This window comes from Asparagus officinalis, chromosome 4, assembly GCF_001876935.1.
Source record: "Asparagus officinalis chromosome 4, Aspof.V1, whole genome shotgun sequence".
Classification (NCBI taxonomy): Eukaryota; Viridiplantae; Streptophyta; class Magnoliopsida; order Asparagales; family Asparagaceae; genus Asparagus; species Asparagus officinalis.
This window is the reverse complement of record NC_033797.1, coordinates 65663828-65679040: the sequence shown is the minus strand read 5'-3', so window position 1 is coordinate 65679040 and position 15213 is coordinate 65663828. Positions and strand designations below refer to the sequence as shown.

General features: G+C 38.0%; 1 protein-coding gene across 2 annotated transcripts in view; it reads left to right on the top strand.

Annotated features, from left to right (window-relative positions):
• LOC109837608 (ATPase family AAA domain-containing protein At1g05910) overlaps nucleotides 1041–15213 on the top strand; it is a 29930-nt gene continuing 15757 nt past the window's right edge. The window contains exons 1-7 of one of the 2 annotated variants that reach the window (XM_020405926.1): nucleotides 1041–1307; nucleotides 1419–1613; nucleotides 5421–5522; nucleotides 5643–7430; nucleotides 7524–7712; nucleotides 7828–7970; nucleotides 11283–11528. In XM_020405926.1, the coding sequence (XP_020261515.1) occupies nucleotides 1425–1613; nucleotides 5421–5522; nucleotides 5643–7430; nucleotides 7524–7712; nucleotides 7828–7970; nucleotides 11283–11528 (2657 nt within the window). In that variant the 5' untranslated portion in view covers nucleotides 1041–1307; nucleotides 1419–1424. Of the gene's footprint in view, nucleotides 1308–1400; nucleotides 1614–5420; nucleotides 5523–5642; nucleotides 7431–7523; nucleotides 7713–7827; nucleotides 7971–11282; nucleotides 11529–15213 lie in introns of both variants that reach the window. The other variant, XM_020405925.1, reaches the window with a different exon arrangement.

Here is a 15213-nt window from a genome sequence, read left to right as displayed (position 1 = left end):
TTACTTGTCTTATAGTTTAGCGGCTTTATCTGTCTTGGAATCGAGTGCGAGTGTGTTAGGCTAGACCCATTTCATATGATGGGAGTTGCCGGAGTATTAGGTGCTGCTCTACTATGCGCTATTCATGGTGCTAATTAGGTGCTGCTCTACTATGCGCTATTCATGGTGCTACAGTAGAAAATACTTTATTCGAAGATGGTGATGGTGCAAATACATTCCGTACTTTTAACCCAACTCAAGCCGAAGAAACTTATTTAATGGTCACTGCTAACCGCTTTTGGTCCCAAATCTTTGGGGTTGCTTTTTCCAATAAACGTTGGTTACATTTCTTTATGTTATTTGTACCAGTAACCGGTTTATGGATGAGCGCTCTTGGGGTAGTCGGTCTGGCTTTGAACCTACGTGCCTATGACTTTGTTTCCAAAGAAATCTGCGCAGCGGAGTCGGTGCCTATGCTACAACTACAATGATCATATGTCAATCCTAAATTCAACATAATACATTTTAAAACATATATCTGCTAATAGAATACCACCGAGTACTTGTGGTATCCACACAACTTCCTGGTTCCTAAAATTTGGATAGCAATTTCGACATGACAAGTTCACTTATTATGCTATATATATATATATAATCTTACAATTAATCCCATGGAGTGAAATTATAAGGTCTACTTGAATTTTGTCACCAATCATTGGTGGCCCCCACTCATTTGTACGCTTGTTCCTTCCCAAAAGTTTGGGAGAAGAGTGAGATCGCCACTCGGTTTGCGTAACGGCCTTAACGGTCTAAAACTCTCCAATCCCCCCCCCTCCCGTAAAACTCGAGCACCTTCGGCCGCTAATCCACGTTGATCGGGACCACAAAAACCCCAACTATCTCCACCGTCCGATTTCGCCCAAAGGGATCCCGTGAGTTCGAGTTTAGGGTCGGGGGCTCCTCTCGCGAGCTCGGGTGGTGCGATCCGTACCCGGCCCCTCACGTGCCTCTCACGTGAGTTCATCGAGGGCAGGGTTTCTCCCGTCCCCCCACCCTTCTCTCTTTTTAGAAACCCCTCGTCGTCTTCGAAGCAGAGCCCCTCTACAGACTCCCCACCCCCTTCCCTCTATCTGCCCTCTTTAATGGTGGATTTTTTAGGGTTAGGGTTTCCCCTTCCCATCAATTTCGCGCTCTTTTCCCGCCCCTCCCTCTCTCTTTTGATCTCTCTACATGCATCCTTTTGTTTCTAGTCCCAAAATCGAAGGCCGATCAAGCCATTGCTCGCCGGGATCGAGCTACGTGAATGCTTCTGAGTTCTCTTCCTTCAGGTTAGTACATTGTAATTGAACGATTAGGGTTTATTCCCAGATTCCGTGTTTTTATGGTCTTTCCGTGAAATAACCCCCCTTTTTGTGACTAAGGCCCGAGGTTTTCTCTAGTTTTTGATGGATTCGAAGGAGGGGAGCAGGCCCTTGAGGACGAGTGATCGGCTGAGGCAAAGGAGGAAGCTTTATGGGCGGTCCTTTTACTATTATAACCCTGGGATTCGCAAGAAGAGCAAGAGTAAGAAGAGGACTGCGGCTTCTCAGATTGTTAAGCAATTGAAGATGCGAGGGGTCCGGCTGCCGAATGATGTAAGGGAGTTGTTTTCTGCATGTTGGTGTTTTTTTTAAGTGACCTGGATGGGCGAAACTTGTGCTTTTTAGTTTGAATTGATGGTTAGGCGGTATTTTTTTATTTGATTAAGCTGATTGGTTGATTAAGATGGTTGTAGATACTGTATAACGTCATTTTGGGGACGTGAGAGCTAGTTATGCATGTTTTAATGTGATTTCATAGTTATCTAGCTGGCGTTAAGGGGGTAACATTAGAAGGAGCAGAGCCTTGATTTTTCTTGAGACATTTCAGAAGGTTGTAATGAAAAGAGAGACTGCCAGCTCACAGTCTGGCCGGTTATGCATTTTTTTTGGCATCTGGTTTTATGCATTTCTTCATCCAAGCAAGGTTTATGTGCACATGTGTCTGGATTTCACATATTCAAAGGCAACACACCAGTGGACTAAAATGGCCCCACCCATCTTCGTATTAGGATGTCTTCTTCACTTGCTAACCTTTTACCATCTTGTGGATTGCTATTGATAGACCAAACTTCCCTCACATTTACCCAACTGTTGAGATACAATTGTAGAAGACCTACTTGTCAGTGAAAAAAGAAACTGCTTAAAGTCTTGTGATAGAGCTAGGAAATAGAGTTAGTTGCTTTGTGGATGGGACGGTTCGCTAGTGAATATAGGATACATGTAGAGAATTTACTGAATAGTAAGGCAAGTGTACAAAAAAGGTACACAGGGAGCTTTGTGAAGTTATTAGGAGGGCATATGCAACCACAAAACCCTCCAGCTCCTTGACTAGGGCTGATAAAGTTAGTATTGAAATCACATGCAGATGTGCATGTATAGATATGTCTCATACATGCATACAATGACATATTCTAGGAATATACTGATGACAAAGCATCACATATGAGAGCTATATGTAAGGTTAGGATAAGTGAATCTAGGAATATGGTGATGGGAATTTGTTTTTTCCTCTCGTGCACTAGTGGCAAGGTTTAGAGCAAATTATGTTTAACTAGAATAGTCAAGCCAAACCTACTACTTAAAATATTTGGAATTATATTGGAAAGAAATATAGACCATGCACCCCTATTACTTTTGCAGAACTGTCTTCCGTAAGTCAAGGAACACACATGTTTTTTTATTTATAGTTAATTCATTCGTTGCTAAGAAAAGGATTCTCTCACTTAAGCGTGACAACAAATGCACCCCCCCTCTATAACCTGAAAGATGAGATAGAATTTGGTTTCATAGCTTGAAGAAGATAAAGTCCGTGTTTGATCCAATATTTTGGAAAGTGGTGTCAGTGCCACTACTTAATTAATTAATAATTTAAAAACTTACAACTATATTAGATGATTTCTCATATTTTGAAAAAAGTATGTAATCGCAATATTAGGAACACTATCAATTACATCTTTCTCGATATATGTCACAAAGCAATTGTTGAGCCAATCATCACTCATTTTCTCCGGAAACTTGTTCTTTATCAACTTCATTGCAATAAAAGCTCTTCCATAGTAGCTCTAGTCACTCGCATAATCAATATCATCTTCGAAAGCAAATACATTGAAGGATAGGCCTTTTTCTATTTAGTCTCCACCTATGTTACCTAGGTAGTTCTAATTTGAAGCTGTACTAGTACCTGTGCCCATATCCAAACTCCTTGGACACTCCTTGCATATATGCATATGTTTATTCGCGCATGTACTCAATTATGCAATGCACGTTGTAATTTAAAACACTAGTCATACATTTTTTGGGCATGTATCCTACACTTCACATCAACTTCTTGAAACTCACTAGACATAGGTCAAATTTTGAATTATGATTTTGGAGGGTCATTTGGATGTCTAGTTCAAAAACTGGTGATTTTCCAACCTATAATCTACATAATAAAAGAAACATAAAAATATTATAGGAATTTTAATTCTCATCCTTGTTCTCATGTAAATTATTAATATCAATATATAATGTATGTGGATATAAATATTTATAGAGCAGTGTCCTCGTACCCTACCTTTGACAAATTTGCCACGTCGCGTACCCATGCAACATAGGTCTCCACCATCTTCTTTGAACGATCAACCATCTCTTTCAAGTTAGCAAACATTGCATCTCTATGACCTAGTACCAATGTAATTCCCAAGTTGAATTTTAATTTTCGAGACTTCGACTTTAAGAAAATTCACATGGATAGAATTTGGTTAGCTTAAGCAACTTATTCGCATTAAAAGAATTGAATTTATTGAGTAGAGTTTTGAGGGTTTTTTTTAGGGAGGGGTGCCTTGGCGAGGTGGAGGAGTCTCTAGGGCAGAGGAGAAGGGTAAAACTTGATTTGATTTTTTTTGGGTGGGTGGTTCTGAACTTGGTGGTTTTTTAGTAGGGCCGGGTAATGAGTTACTGGGTGGGGTTTTTCAGTGGGGTCACATGGGATCTTGGAGCAAAAAGATATCACATGACACCATTTTGCTTAATGTGGATCCTCGAGTGGATAGAGGTGAGGAGGAATCAGCTTAAATGCTTTAGGGATTAACTATCATAGCAGCCATGATCATCGTCATCATCATAATCAAACTCTTTTGTAATTGAAGTTCATATTTGAATGCCTTGTGGAACATTCAAAAAATTCTAATTTTCTTAGACCTGATATTCATCTTTTTAAGTTCGTCCAAGTTTCCTTCCATGGAATGATATGGGACAAAAAAGAGGGACATGCAATTCCACCTGGTTGCCAGCTAGTGTATAGGAAAACAAATTATTACTCATGCAGTTCAATTGGAGGAAACAAAGAACCTTCTACATTCTCCTACGCTAAGAAAAGTCTGGAAAGAATGAAGGTGAATAAAAACTGTGCTATGGGCTTGCAGGTATGATGTAAGCCAAAGTGCTATGTCAAGATACACTCAGTCACTCCCAACATGATGGCAATTGAGCAGCACGATAGGGATATATCCTAATATCTGTACTCTTGTAACTTGAGTAAGGGAGGTCCTTTACTTATTAGTTATTATGAGGCTTATCTGTCGTTGTTAACCTTGAGTTGTCTTTGCAACCTAAAAAGCTAATTCACTAAAATCCCTCAAATCCTCCTTTATTTTCTGTTCCTTCTCTGCCTACCTTGAACTTTCATCACTATCATCAACTTTGTTAGCTTATGAAGGGCTCTTATTACAGTGCTTTTCAGTTATTGGGGCAGCTTTCTAATTGGTGCCTACCTCATTTGTTCCAGCAGCCAACTAGTTTTCACTACCTTAGTCCCATTAACTTTTACATTTTAACTTCTTACTGTGTGTTTCTCAGAAAGTTTCAACCTAAAATTCATTCCTCAATGTTTCAATTGTTTTTTCTGGACGAGAATACCTTTTATCTGCAATCCAGTTTCTTTTCCCTGCTTAACTTAGGGTCATCCATGATCTACGATTGCGGAAGGTAGGATATGGCCCTATGCAAACATCTACTGCGTACTATCTTTAAGCTATGAATCCTATGATGCAGAACTTATATTTTACATCCTTAGGAGAATCTCCATTAGAAGCTATCCAAAACTTATGTGCATCTGTACTTTAGCTACGTTCCTTTCTCCTTCACTCATTTGACAGTCCTTGTGAAGGCACCTTAATGGTCTCTGCTGACGTGGACACTAATACATAGGACACTTATATTTATTGATTTGTCTTATGCATTAGCAAGGTTATCCTATTTTAAGTTTCAGGTGTCGGATTATATTTGAATGGGTATATACTCTATTATAAAGTATCTTCACCTGTGTGTAGTTTCCAGTACCTTGTAACCGAAATATACCTTGCTTTTTTCTGCCTACAGTCTGTTGCAGCAAATCTTCGCCGTTCAACAAGAAAAAGGAAGATTTCTATACATCTTGATGATTACGAGACAGACAGTTCGAGATCAGATGACGATCTAATGGTGAGATTTTATACTCTTCCATGTATGGATATTTATAGAAGTTAGTTGCTAGCTTAGTTTCTTAGGACCGAGGAATATGAAAAGTTTAACTTGCTTTTACTTGCTTGCTGCTTCTATCAGGCACCAAGGTTTCGTTCCTCTAAAAGCAAGGCGGAAAACAATGCCAATCATGATGAAGTTTCTACCTACACAAGGAATAGAAAGGTACAGAGTAATAAATACCTTCCACGTCGTGAAGGATTACGACCTCGAAAAGCAGACAGAGGGCCAAGAATACAGCCATATCAAGAATCAGAAGATGAACATGAAAGCTCTGAACCTCAGGCCGAGCAAGATGATACAGAAAATGGAAATGCCCTTGAGGAGGATGGAGAAGATGAAGCAGAGGGTGAAGGAGGGGAGGATGTAGATGAAGATGAGGATGATGACGATGGGGAAGAGCAAGGGCGCAAGCGATATGACCTTCGAAATCGTGCAGATGTACGCAGATTATCTCCTGAGAAAGATGGGAAACAGAGACCACGGTCGCCGCGTAGAGTACTGCATCATGGAATGGGTTCCAGAAATGGTAAGGATATGAGGAAGGGTGGTTCTCGAGTTCATAAGCGACCTCGGTTGTCGAGAGCTGATGATTCTGACGATTCTCTTCTTGTGGATGAGTTGGATGATGGCCCAGTGATTCCATGGATGCGTGGTGGAAGAAATGGAGCACCAATGCTTTTCGGGGGAATGGACATGCATGGCACAACAGCATGGGGATTAAATGCTGCTGCCTCTGGATGGGGTCATCAGGCTGACGTTTTTGCTTCTCTTACGACTGGTGCACAAACTGCTGGGCCCAGTTCAAAGGGGGGAGCAGACATTCAGCCATTACAAGTTGATGAAAGTGTGAGCTTTGATGACATTGGAGGTCTATCTGAGTACATTGATGCCTTGAAGGAAATGGTGTTTTTTCCACTGTTATACCCTGATTTCTTTGCAAAGTACCACATAACACCCCCCCGGGGAGTTTTGCTGTGCGGTCCTCCAGGAACAGGTAAAACATTAATTGCTAGAGCATTAGCTTGTGCTGCTTCAAAGGCTGGTCAAAAGGTCAGCTTTTACATGCGCAAGGGAGCTGATGTTCTTAGCAAATGGGTGGGGGAGGCGGAAAGACAGCTTAAAATGCTCTTCGAAGAAGCTCAAAAGAATCAGCCATCCATTATTTTCTTTGACGAAATTGATGGGCTTGCTCCTGTTAGATCTAGCAAACAGGAGCAGATTCATAATTCTATAGTTTCAACGTTGCTTGCTTTGATGGACGGTCTTGATTCTCGTGGTCAGGTTGTTTTAATTGGGGCAACAAATAGGATTGATGCTATAGATGGAGCTCTACGCCGTCCTGGAAGGTTTGATCGTGAGTTCAACTTCCCTTTACCTGGTTGTGAGGCTCGTGCGGAAATATTAGACATTCATACACGCAAATGGAAGGAACCTCCATCAAAAGCTTTAAAGATGGAGCTTGCAGCCAGTTGTGTAGGATACTGTGGAGCTGATCTGAAAGCTTTGTGCACAGAAGCTGCCATTCGTGCTTTCCGTGAGAAGTATCCTCAAGTATATACTAGTGATGACAAGTTTGTCATAGATGTTGATTCCGTGAAGGTTGAAAAATATCATTTTCTAGAAGCAATGACTACAATTACTCCTGCGGCTCATAGGGGTTCCATCGTTCAGTCCAGACCCCTATCTTCAGTTGTTGCTCCATGTTTAGATAGACACCTTAGAACAATCATGGAACTGTTATCTGACATTTTCCCATCCCTATCAAATTCAGATATGAGCAAGTTGTCTATATTCTCCTACGGTTCTGCACTCCCTCTAGTGTATAGACCTCGGCTTTTGATTTGTGGTGATGAAAGTGTTGGGCTGGTAGTTTTCTCTGTTCTTTATTAATGTAGAAACATTGTTATTTTTTGTAGTGGTACCGTAGGCTTAAACATCACTTACCTTTTGGTTCAACAGGACCATATTGGACCTTCTGTCTTGCATGAGTTGGAGAAATTTCCTGTTCATTCTCTTGGACTTCCTTCTCTTCTTTCTGATCCAAGTGCAAAGACTCCTGAGGAAGCTTTGGTACACATATTTGGTGAAGCAAGAAGAACAACTCCTTCAATACTCTATCTGCCTCAGTTTCAGCTCTGGTGGGAGACGGTGAGTACTGAAGATTGTGCATAAAATTGTTCTTAGATTACCGTCCTACTTTAAAATTCATGAGACGAATAGTATGCCCTGCTTCTTTTCTAATTGTTGTTTCTTCTAATTCCAGGCACATGAACAGCTTAAGGCTGTCTTGATGACTCTCTTGGAAGAATTGCCATCTAATCTTCCCATTTTATTATTAGGAACATCATCACTGCCATTGGCCAACCTAGATGAAGATTCTACTTCAATATTTGCAGCAAATAATGTGTATGGCTTCCTGATCTTTTATTTTAACATCTACATCTCTTTCCTATCACAACATTGCTTTATATCATCATATTTACGGGACCAAGTTTTTTTTTCCTTTTGTCTTATGGCTGCCCTTCTAGCTGCCTTTTACTTGTAATGTAGCGTCACTTGTAATTCATTTGGAAGTAAATAGCTGTGGGCATTTATAGTTATGATTTGACATGAAGTGGGATAGGCCCCTGGTTTGCTGAGAACTTAGAGGCTTATTTTTTTCAGAAAATCATATTCTTGCTTTAACAATGAGAGTTATATAGAGCATGGCTTCTAGCAATTAGGGTGTTAGGGTGAAGTGGCAAGGTTTGTTGTATGGATATATATCAACTGCATAGAGAAATCACTTCAGGGGACCGAAGATGAAGCATTATGATTTTTGGTCATCAAGAAGAAACATTCACAAGGGAATTGACACATTAAATATTTAGGACATAAGATCCTTAGGAAGGTGTCTGTTATTTATTCCTTTCAATAATCATTAGTAATCTGCCAGGAAATGACATTAGCATCAATATGGTTGGTGCATTCTGAATACATTGGATTTGAGGCAACATACATACTCCCCTTGACCCTTGGTTGTGTTATAGTTAAACTGGAGTATGTATGTACCATCCTTGGTCCTTGGATCTGGTACTAGTTAAATTGCATTTACTTACACCAGCAAGTTTTTGCATGACTATTTTTTTTCTATATTTTCTCCAAATTTTAACACCCCCACCAACCCCCCAAAAAAACAACTCCACCAGCACGAGAAAGGGAGAGAAAAAAAAGAAGAGAAGAAGATGATCCGCAGAGAAAGCAAGGAGAGAACAAAATTGGGCAGATAGTAAGGTGTTCCCAATTGCAAGAGACTTATTTGTAGTTAATGGGAAAAGTTAAAAGATTCGGGGTCAAGTGGGAATACTTCTTGGTGTTTAGTGAGAAAACAGAAGAATTGTGGGGTTTGTGGGAAACACCCAAAGCATTTTTTCAGATTGTGGTGTTTTTTTAGTTTGTGGGAAAAGTGAGGGGGGGGGGGTGGGGGGTTAACTACCCTTTTCTGTTGAGCTTTGATGACTTAGGGATGCTCCACACCCTTTGTTATGTCTAGCAACCAAAACATCCTGTTCATGTTCATGTTACTCTTCTGCATGAAGCTGTATTGGTTCTTAGTGTTGCCTGGGTTATGGCAGATTTAACCTCTGAGCTTTTCGTGATGATTATTGATGCTAAAAGTTATTCTCAGTACTATTCTGAACGAAATGCCTTTTAACTGACTGCTGAAAGTCATGGGACATGGAGCTCTTGTTTATGCTCCTATCATTTGCAAATATAATGTTGGTTCGCTGGGAAGATTGGTGAGCATCAGGAAAGATTAAAAAGCTGTTGAAACTGTTTGCAAAGGTCGTCAGCTACTTCAGCCGTTAGCTTAAGACCATTAATAGCATGACGCATATAGATTATCATGCAATTTTACCCGGAAGCTTGCAGGAGCAATTTGCATGTACCACCTTTGGCAAAATTTGGTTTGCGGTTGTTGGAGGATAGCTCACACCCATCTAATAATGGGAGTTACATTAACATTGCATCACCAGCAGTGACCGTAATTAGTTTTTGCTTTTGAAGTTTGCTGGTTACCATTTTTACTTCTAGGAATGCTTCTTAGTACTACTCTCCCAAGCACACTTAGACATAGTTATGGAATATTTATGGAGTATTTACCTTACCTGAATAAAGGGGCAGTGCGGTGCACGAAGCTTCTACTATCCTCAGGGCATGGGAAGGGGTCAGACTACTTTGGGTCTATTGTCCGCAGCCTTACATTGTAATTTTTACAAGAGGCTATTTCCACAACTATCCTCTAGGTCACATCACATGACGACATGACAACTCTCACCGTTATGCAGAGGCTCCCCCTTCAGTCCGTTAAAATTATCATGTACTGGACCCTTAGTGTGATTTCTAATGTGGGATTGTTATCTTTGGAGTCATGGGGCAAAGTCTCTGTCCAACGCTTTAGGGTTGTTAAGGTCGTCTCATCTGATAAATTACCACCTAACACATCCTCCGTTACATCCTGATCAATATTTGATTATGTCTATTCCAATTCTATTTTCCCATCGCAAGTTTAGCACTCTGAACTGGCCCATTCTGTACTTATTGGTCTGCATTTCACATGCTCAAACATACCAAATGCTATGTGTTATCTTCAATGCCTCTAATTTCCTATTGATGTACTTATTTCCAAGGTTTTAAATATCGGATATCGGGGAAATATCGAATAGCCAAAATTCATATCGGATTGCAGATATCGGGGAAATATCGGGGATATGTGGTAAATATCGGAATGCCATAAAGAATGTTTGCATACATAGTATAATGCATTAAAATATAATCTCAACATATGTAATGAAATTTAAGCATACAAAATATGAATAATATATGTTTAGGATCACTAATCAACCTTCTAAAACAAACAAAAGTGCAAAGCAACGTTGCAACATTCGATCTGTTTTTTTTAGGGCAAAATGTTATTTGATATAATGGGGAAATCTTGATATCTCGCCCAAAAATTCCAAACACGGTATATTATTTTGCAACAAGCTATATAAAAAGATATATTGGTCCACATATCGGCTAATATATCAATATATCGGCCATATCGGGGATTTATCACTCAAAATAGCCAAAAAGCGGTAAAGGATATTTAAAGACCATATCGGTTACGGCAAGCCCTGTAAAAGGATATATCGGGGGATATATCGGGCCATGTCGGGGATATTTAAAACAATGCTTATTTCTTACCACAGGTTAAATTATCAGCTACTTCATTATGGGGATATGATTTTTCATAATTGTGAAGACTCTAACCCATAAAGTAGGTTTGTTGTCCTGGTTAGGAGAGTACAATGTGTGTTTAGCACTTGACACATACGCAAATTCGGTTGATGCCTGATCAAGAAAAGTTATGTAGTCCTTACCTCCCAGTGGTTTGGATATAATCATCTGTGAATATTATAACATTAAAGGTTCACTTGTAACAAGTAGGAGCTCTCTCGCTAATAGAGATCGATTGGGTTACTAAACTATTTTCAGGTTTGACATGGTTATGTATATCTGCTCTCTTGCTGTTGTAGCAGTCCTCAATGACTATATATTAAGGAATATTCTTATGCTCTGATTATATTGCTGTCACTGTCATAGTTGTGCAGATATGCCTGTTTTCTAGTCAATGCAAGTTCTTTATTGTATAGTTAATCAATGTCAGTCAACTTATTCTACATTGTTGTTGGATAGGTATACAGTGGATAAACCAACCATGGATGACAGGTCCAAATTTATTGAGCAGTTGGTCGAAGCTATCTTCTCCATCCAGCAGGAAGAATCAGCAAATACACCTGAAGAATCAAGACCACTTCCAGAGCTGCCCAAAGCACCAAAAGAAGTGAGTGGTCCCAAAGCTTCAGAGTTGAAGGCCAAGGCAGAGGCTGAACAGCATGCTCTTCGCCGTTTACGGATGTGTCTCCGGGATGTCTGCAACCGGTATGCTTGCTTTTTCTACCTTGAAGATTTAGGCCTATAGAGATCACTAGATATTAATACAAACTAATGTGTCTGATCTTTGCACGTAACTGCATGTTGTGGTTGACTAATCATTTTGGCAACTTCAGTTATTTTTTTCTTAACCTAGTTTTCATTTAATAATTTGCATTGAGCAGCATAATACCAACAGTTGATTTGAGTGTTAATGGGGCCAGAGATCAAAAGTAGAATGCTTCATATCATCTGAGAGTCGTTTGTTATTAATATTTTCATCTTATAGTTATATTGTAATATTGCATCCCTCTAGTTTGCCAAATTGGTAATCCCGTAGAAGAATATTTCTGCTTTAGTTTAGGATTCGATGTTTCAACCTATAAACATAAGAATTGTGTATGTACATGGGTAAAAACTTAGTAGGTATCTAGGAATAAACTTCATCATGGTATGTGTGGTTAAAAAAGTTGTGTTCTCAAAGCTTTTTAAGTGATCCATGACATGATTCCTTTTTGTCACTGTAACTATAGTGGATAAATGGGTGCGAGTTTTGAAAATCTTCATAATGCTTACTGTGAAAATACATAATTTCTTGTCGTTACACATGCACCGTCTTTTATACATGTATGCGAGAGAAATGAACGAAGTTTTGTTGCAGTAACTGCTAAAATATGCTAAACCCTTTTTTTTTTTTGAGAAAAAAGATGGATTACCATAACAGTAACCCAACCAGCTAAATTAACATAAACTGGTTGTTACATATAATGTGCACATCCCCAACCAAAAATGTGCACTTAGATCCCAACTGAAATTACAAAACAAACAAAAACACACTTTTACACAAAGTATTAAAACTCCCAAAACACTTATCTACTACTACTAAACTAAAATAGCAGTGAGTTCCATACTCAGCAAAGTTTTTAATATCAAAACATCATCTAAGACACTACATCCAGAGATCATCTTTCTAGCTGAATCACAGAGTTTCCAAAACTCCTGTTCTCTCTTCCTGCAGCTCCAGCAGCTTGTAAACTTTAGATAACTCATTCCTCTTTCTTCTTCTCTCTTAAAGCCTGGCCGCTCGAGCAGAGATATTCATAGAACGTAGCCAGAAGGTTGAGAATGTCAAAATCTTACTCAGAAGCTCAATAGACCTCTTCTTCTTGTTAGAAAAAATTCTATCGTTACGCTCCTGCCATATGCATCAAATAAGAGAACAAATAATAACATCTCTTTTCATTTTGCAATCATCATTCCCACCAGCAACCCAATTAATCCAAATTTCCTTTAAAGACTTCATTTTAAAATCTTTCTCAATTTTTAATTTGAACGGAATAGATCTCCAAATTGAGTATACAAACTCACATTCAACAAACAAATGCATATGACTCTTCTGATTTAAAGCATAAACAACAAGTCATCACTAAATGAATTCCTTTTTTATCCAGAATATCTTTTGTATTTAAACTTTGTCGTAAAGCCAACCAAACCAGAATTTTCACTTTTAAAGGAATAACAAGTTTCCAAATTTTTACACAATCAAACCTTAAACCTCCATCAGTAAGAAATTGATAGCAAGATTTTACAGTGTAAATATCATTTGCCTCCCATAGCCAAATTCTTTTATCTTCTCTTTGTTCCAAAATTAAGTCCTTGATGAGATTCAACATATTCAGAAACTGAAAAACCAAATTTCCAGTCAATTGCCTCTTGAACTGAATATCCCATATCCATATTTTATTTCTTTTTTTTCTCAGACTGTTGATAGAAGCAAACGAAAAAGAAGTGATAATAAAAAGAGATGGAAATAAAGAAGCAAGAGTAGATGAACCTAACCATTTATCAAGCCAAAACAAAGTATGATTTTCTTCTCCCACCTCTACATGAGTACTGCATAAGAAACTATCAGCATTAACATACAAATTTTTCCAGAATTGAGATAAATTCACTTTACCATAATGAAAAAATTCTGTCCAATCTTTTCTTTCAAAATATTTATAAAAGCTGATTTGTTTCCAAAGCACATGTTTATCATCAAACCATTTCCCTAACAAAACTTTATTCATGATTTTTAGATTTATAACTCCTAAACCACCAAAAAGCTTAGGTCTACAAATCTCCTCCCATTTAATCAGATTTGTACAACTCTTATGATCTAAAGACCCAATCCAAAAAAATATTCTTCTCATCTTATCAATTTTATCAATGACCCAAGAAGAAAATAAGAAAAAGGATAACCAAAAATTAGGCATAGAAGATAGAACTGAATTAACTAAAACTAGTCTACCCCTCTAGATAAAGTTTTGCCTTTCCACAAAGCTAACATTCTCTCAATTTTCTCATTCAGAGGAGACCAATCATCTCTTTTTAATTTTTCAGGTCTCAGAGGTACCCCCAAATAAGTAATGAGAAAATTCCTACTTTTACAATTCAACATAGTGGCCAAACTTTGTTGTAAAGAATCATTATTCTCAAGAGCACTTTTACAATTCAACATAGTGGCCAAACTTTGTTGTAAAGAATCATTATTCTCAAGAGCTATAAGAAAACTCTTGTTAAAACTTATTTTTATCATTATTCTCAAGAGCTATAAGAAAACTCTTGTTAAAACTTATTTTTAATCCAGAAGCAAGTTCAAAATAGTATAAAATCAACTTTAACTGTCAACTGTTCTTTTTTATTTTTGCAAAAGATCAAAGTATCATCTGCATATTGCAAACAACAAACTTTGTGAGCCATATTAACAGGGCCTAAACCTTCAATAAGATGAGCTTCAACTGCAAGATTCAACATTCTGGTGAAAGAATCAGCTGCTAGAACAAAAAGAAGAGGTGAAAGAGGATCTCCTTGACGAACACCTTTTTTGGACATAATCCAACTCCCATGTTTACCATTAATATTAATGGCAGACATATCCCCTCTTAAACACAACTTAACCCACTTTAACCATTTAACACCAAAATTTTTAGCTTTCAAAACCTCTAAAATAAAATCCTAATCCAACATGTCATATGTTTTCACAAAATCTAATTTTAATAAAATTCCTCCATTTTTTTATTCTGAAAGCAATCATTAATAATCTTTTGAGCTGCAGCCACTCCATCAAGCAAAAATCTGTTTTTGATGAAACCAGATTGAACATGGTCAATAAGTCATTCCAGCTTAGAATTTAATCTATTAGTCAAAACTTTGGTAATCACTTTAAAGATAACATTTAGGAGACTGATGGGTCTATAATCATTGACTGTAATAGCCTTATTTTTTTTGGAATAAGCACAATATGAGCATAATTGAGCCTATTGATCTCTAAGTTGCCCTCATAAAACTCCTCAAAAATCTTCATAATATATTCTTTCACCATATCCCAAAAAACTTAAAAAAATAAAGCAGGAAATCCATCTGGTCCAGGGGATTTATCCCTATTCATATCAAACACTGTTTTATAAACTTCCTCCTCAGTAAAAGAAGTTTCAATATCATTAGGACCTCATTCTATCATTGGAAATAACCTATTCCATTCAAGATGGCATCTATAAGGCTCATTCTGACCAAAGATCTGTTTATAATGATTTGAAAAAATCTGAGCTACACCTTCTTCAGAGCTAACCATCACATTATTAACAGTAATTGAAGCAATCAAATTATTTCTTTTCCTACCATTAGCAATTTTATGAAAATATACAGTGTTATT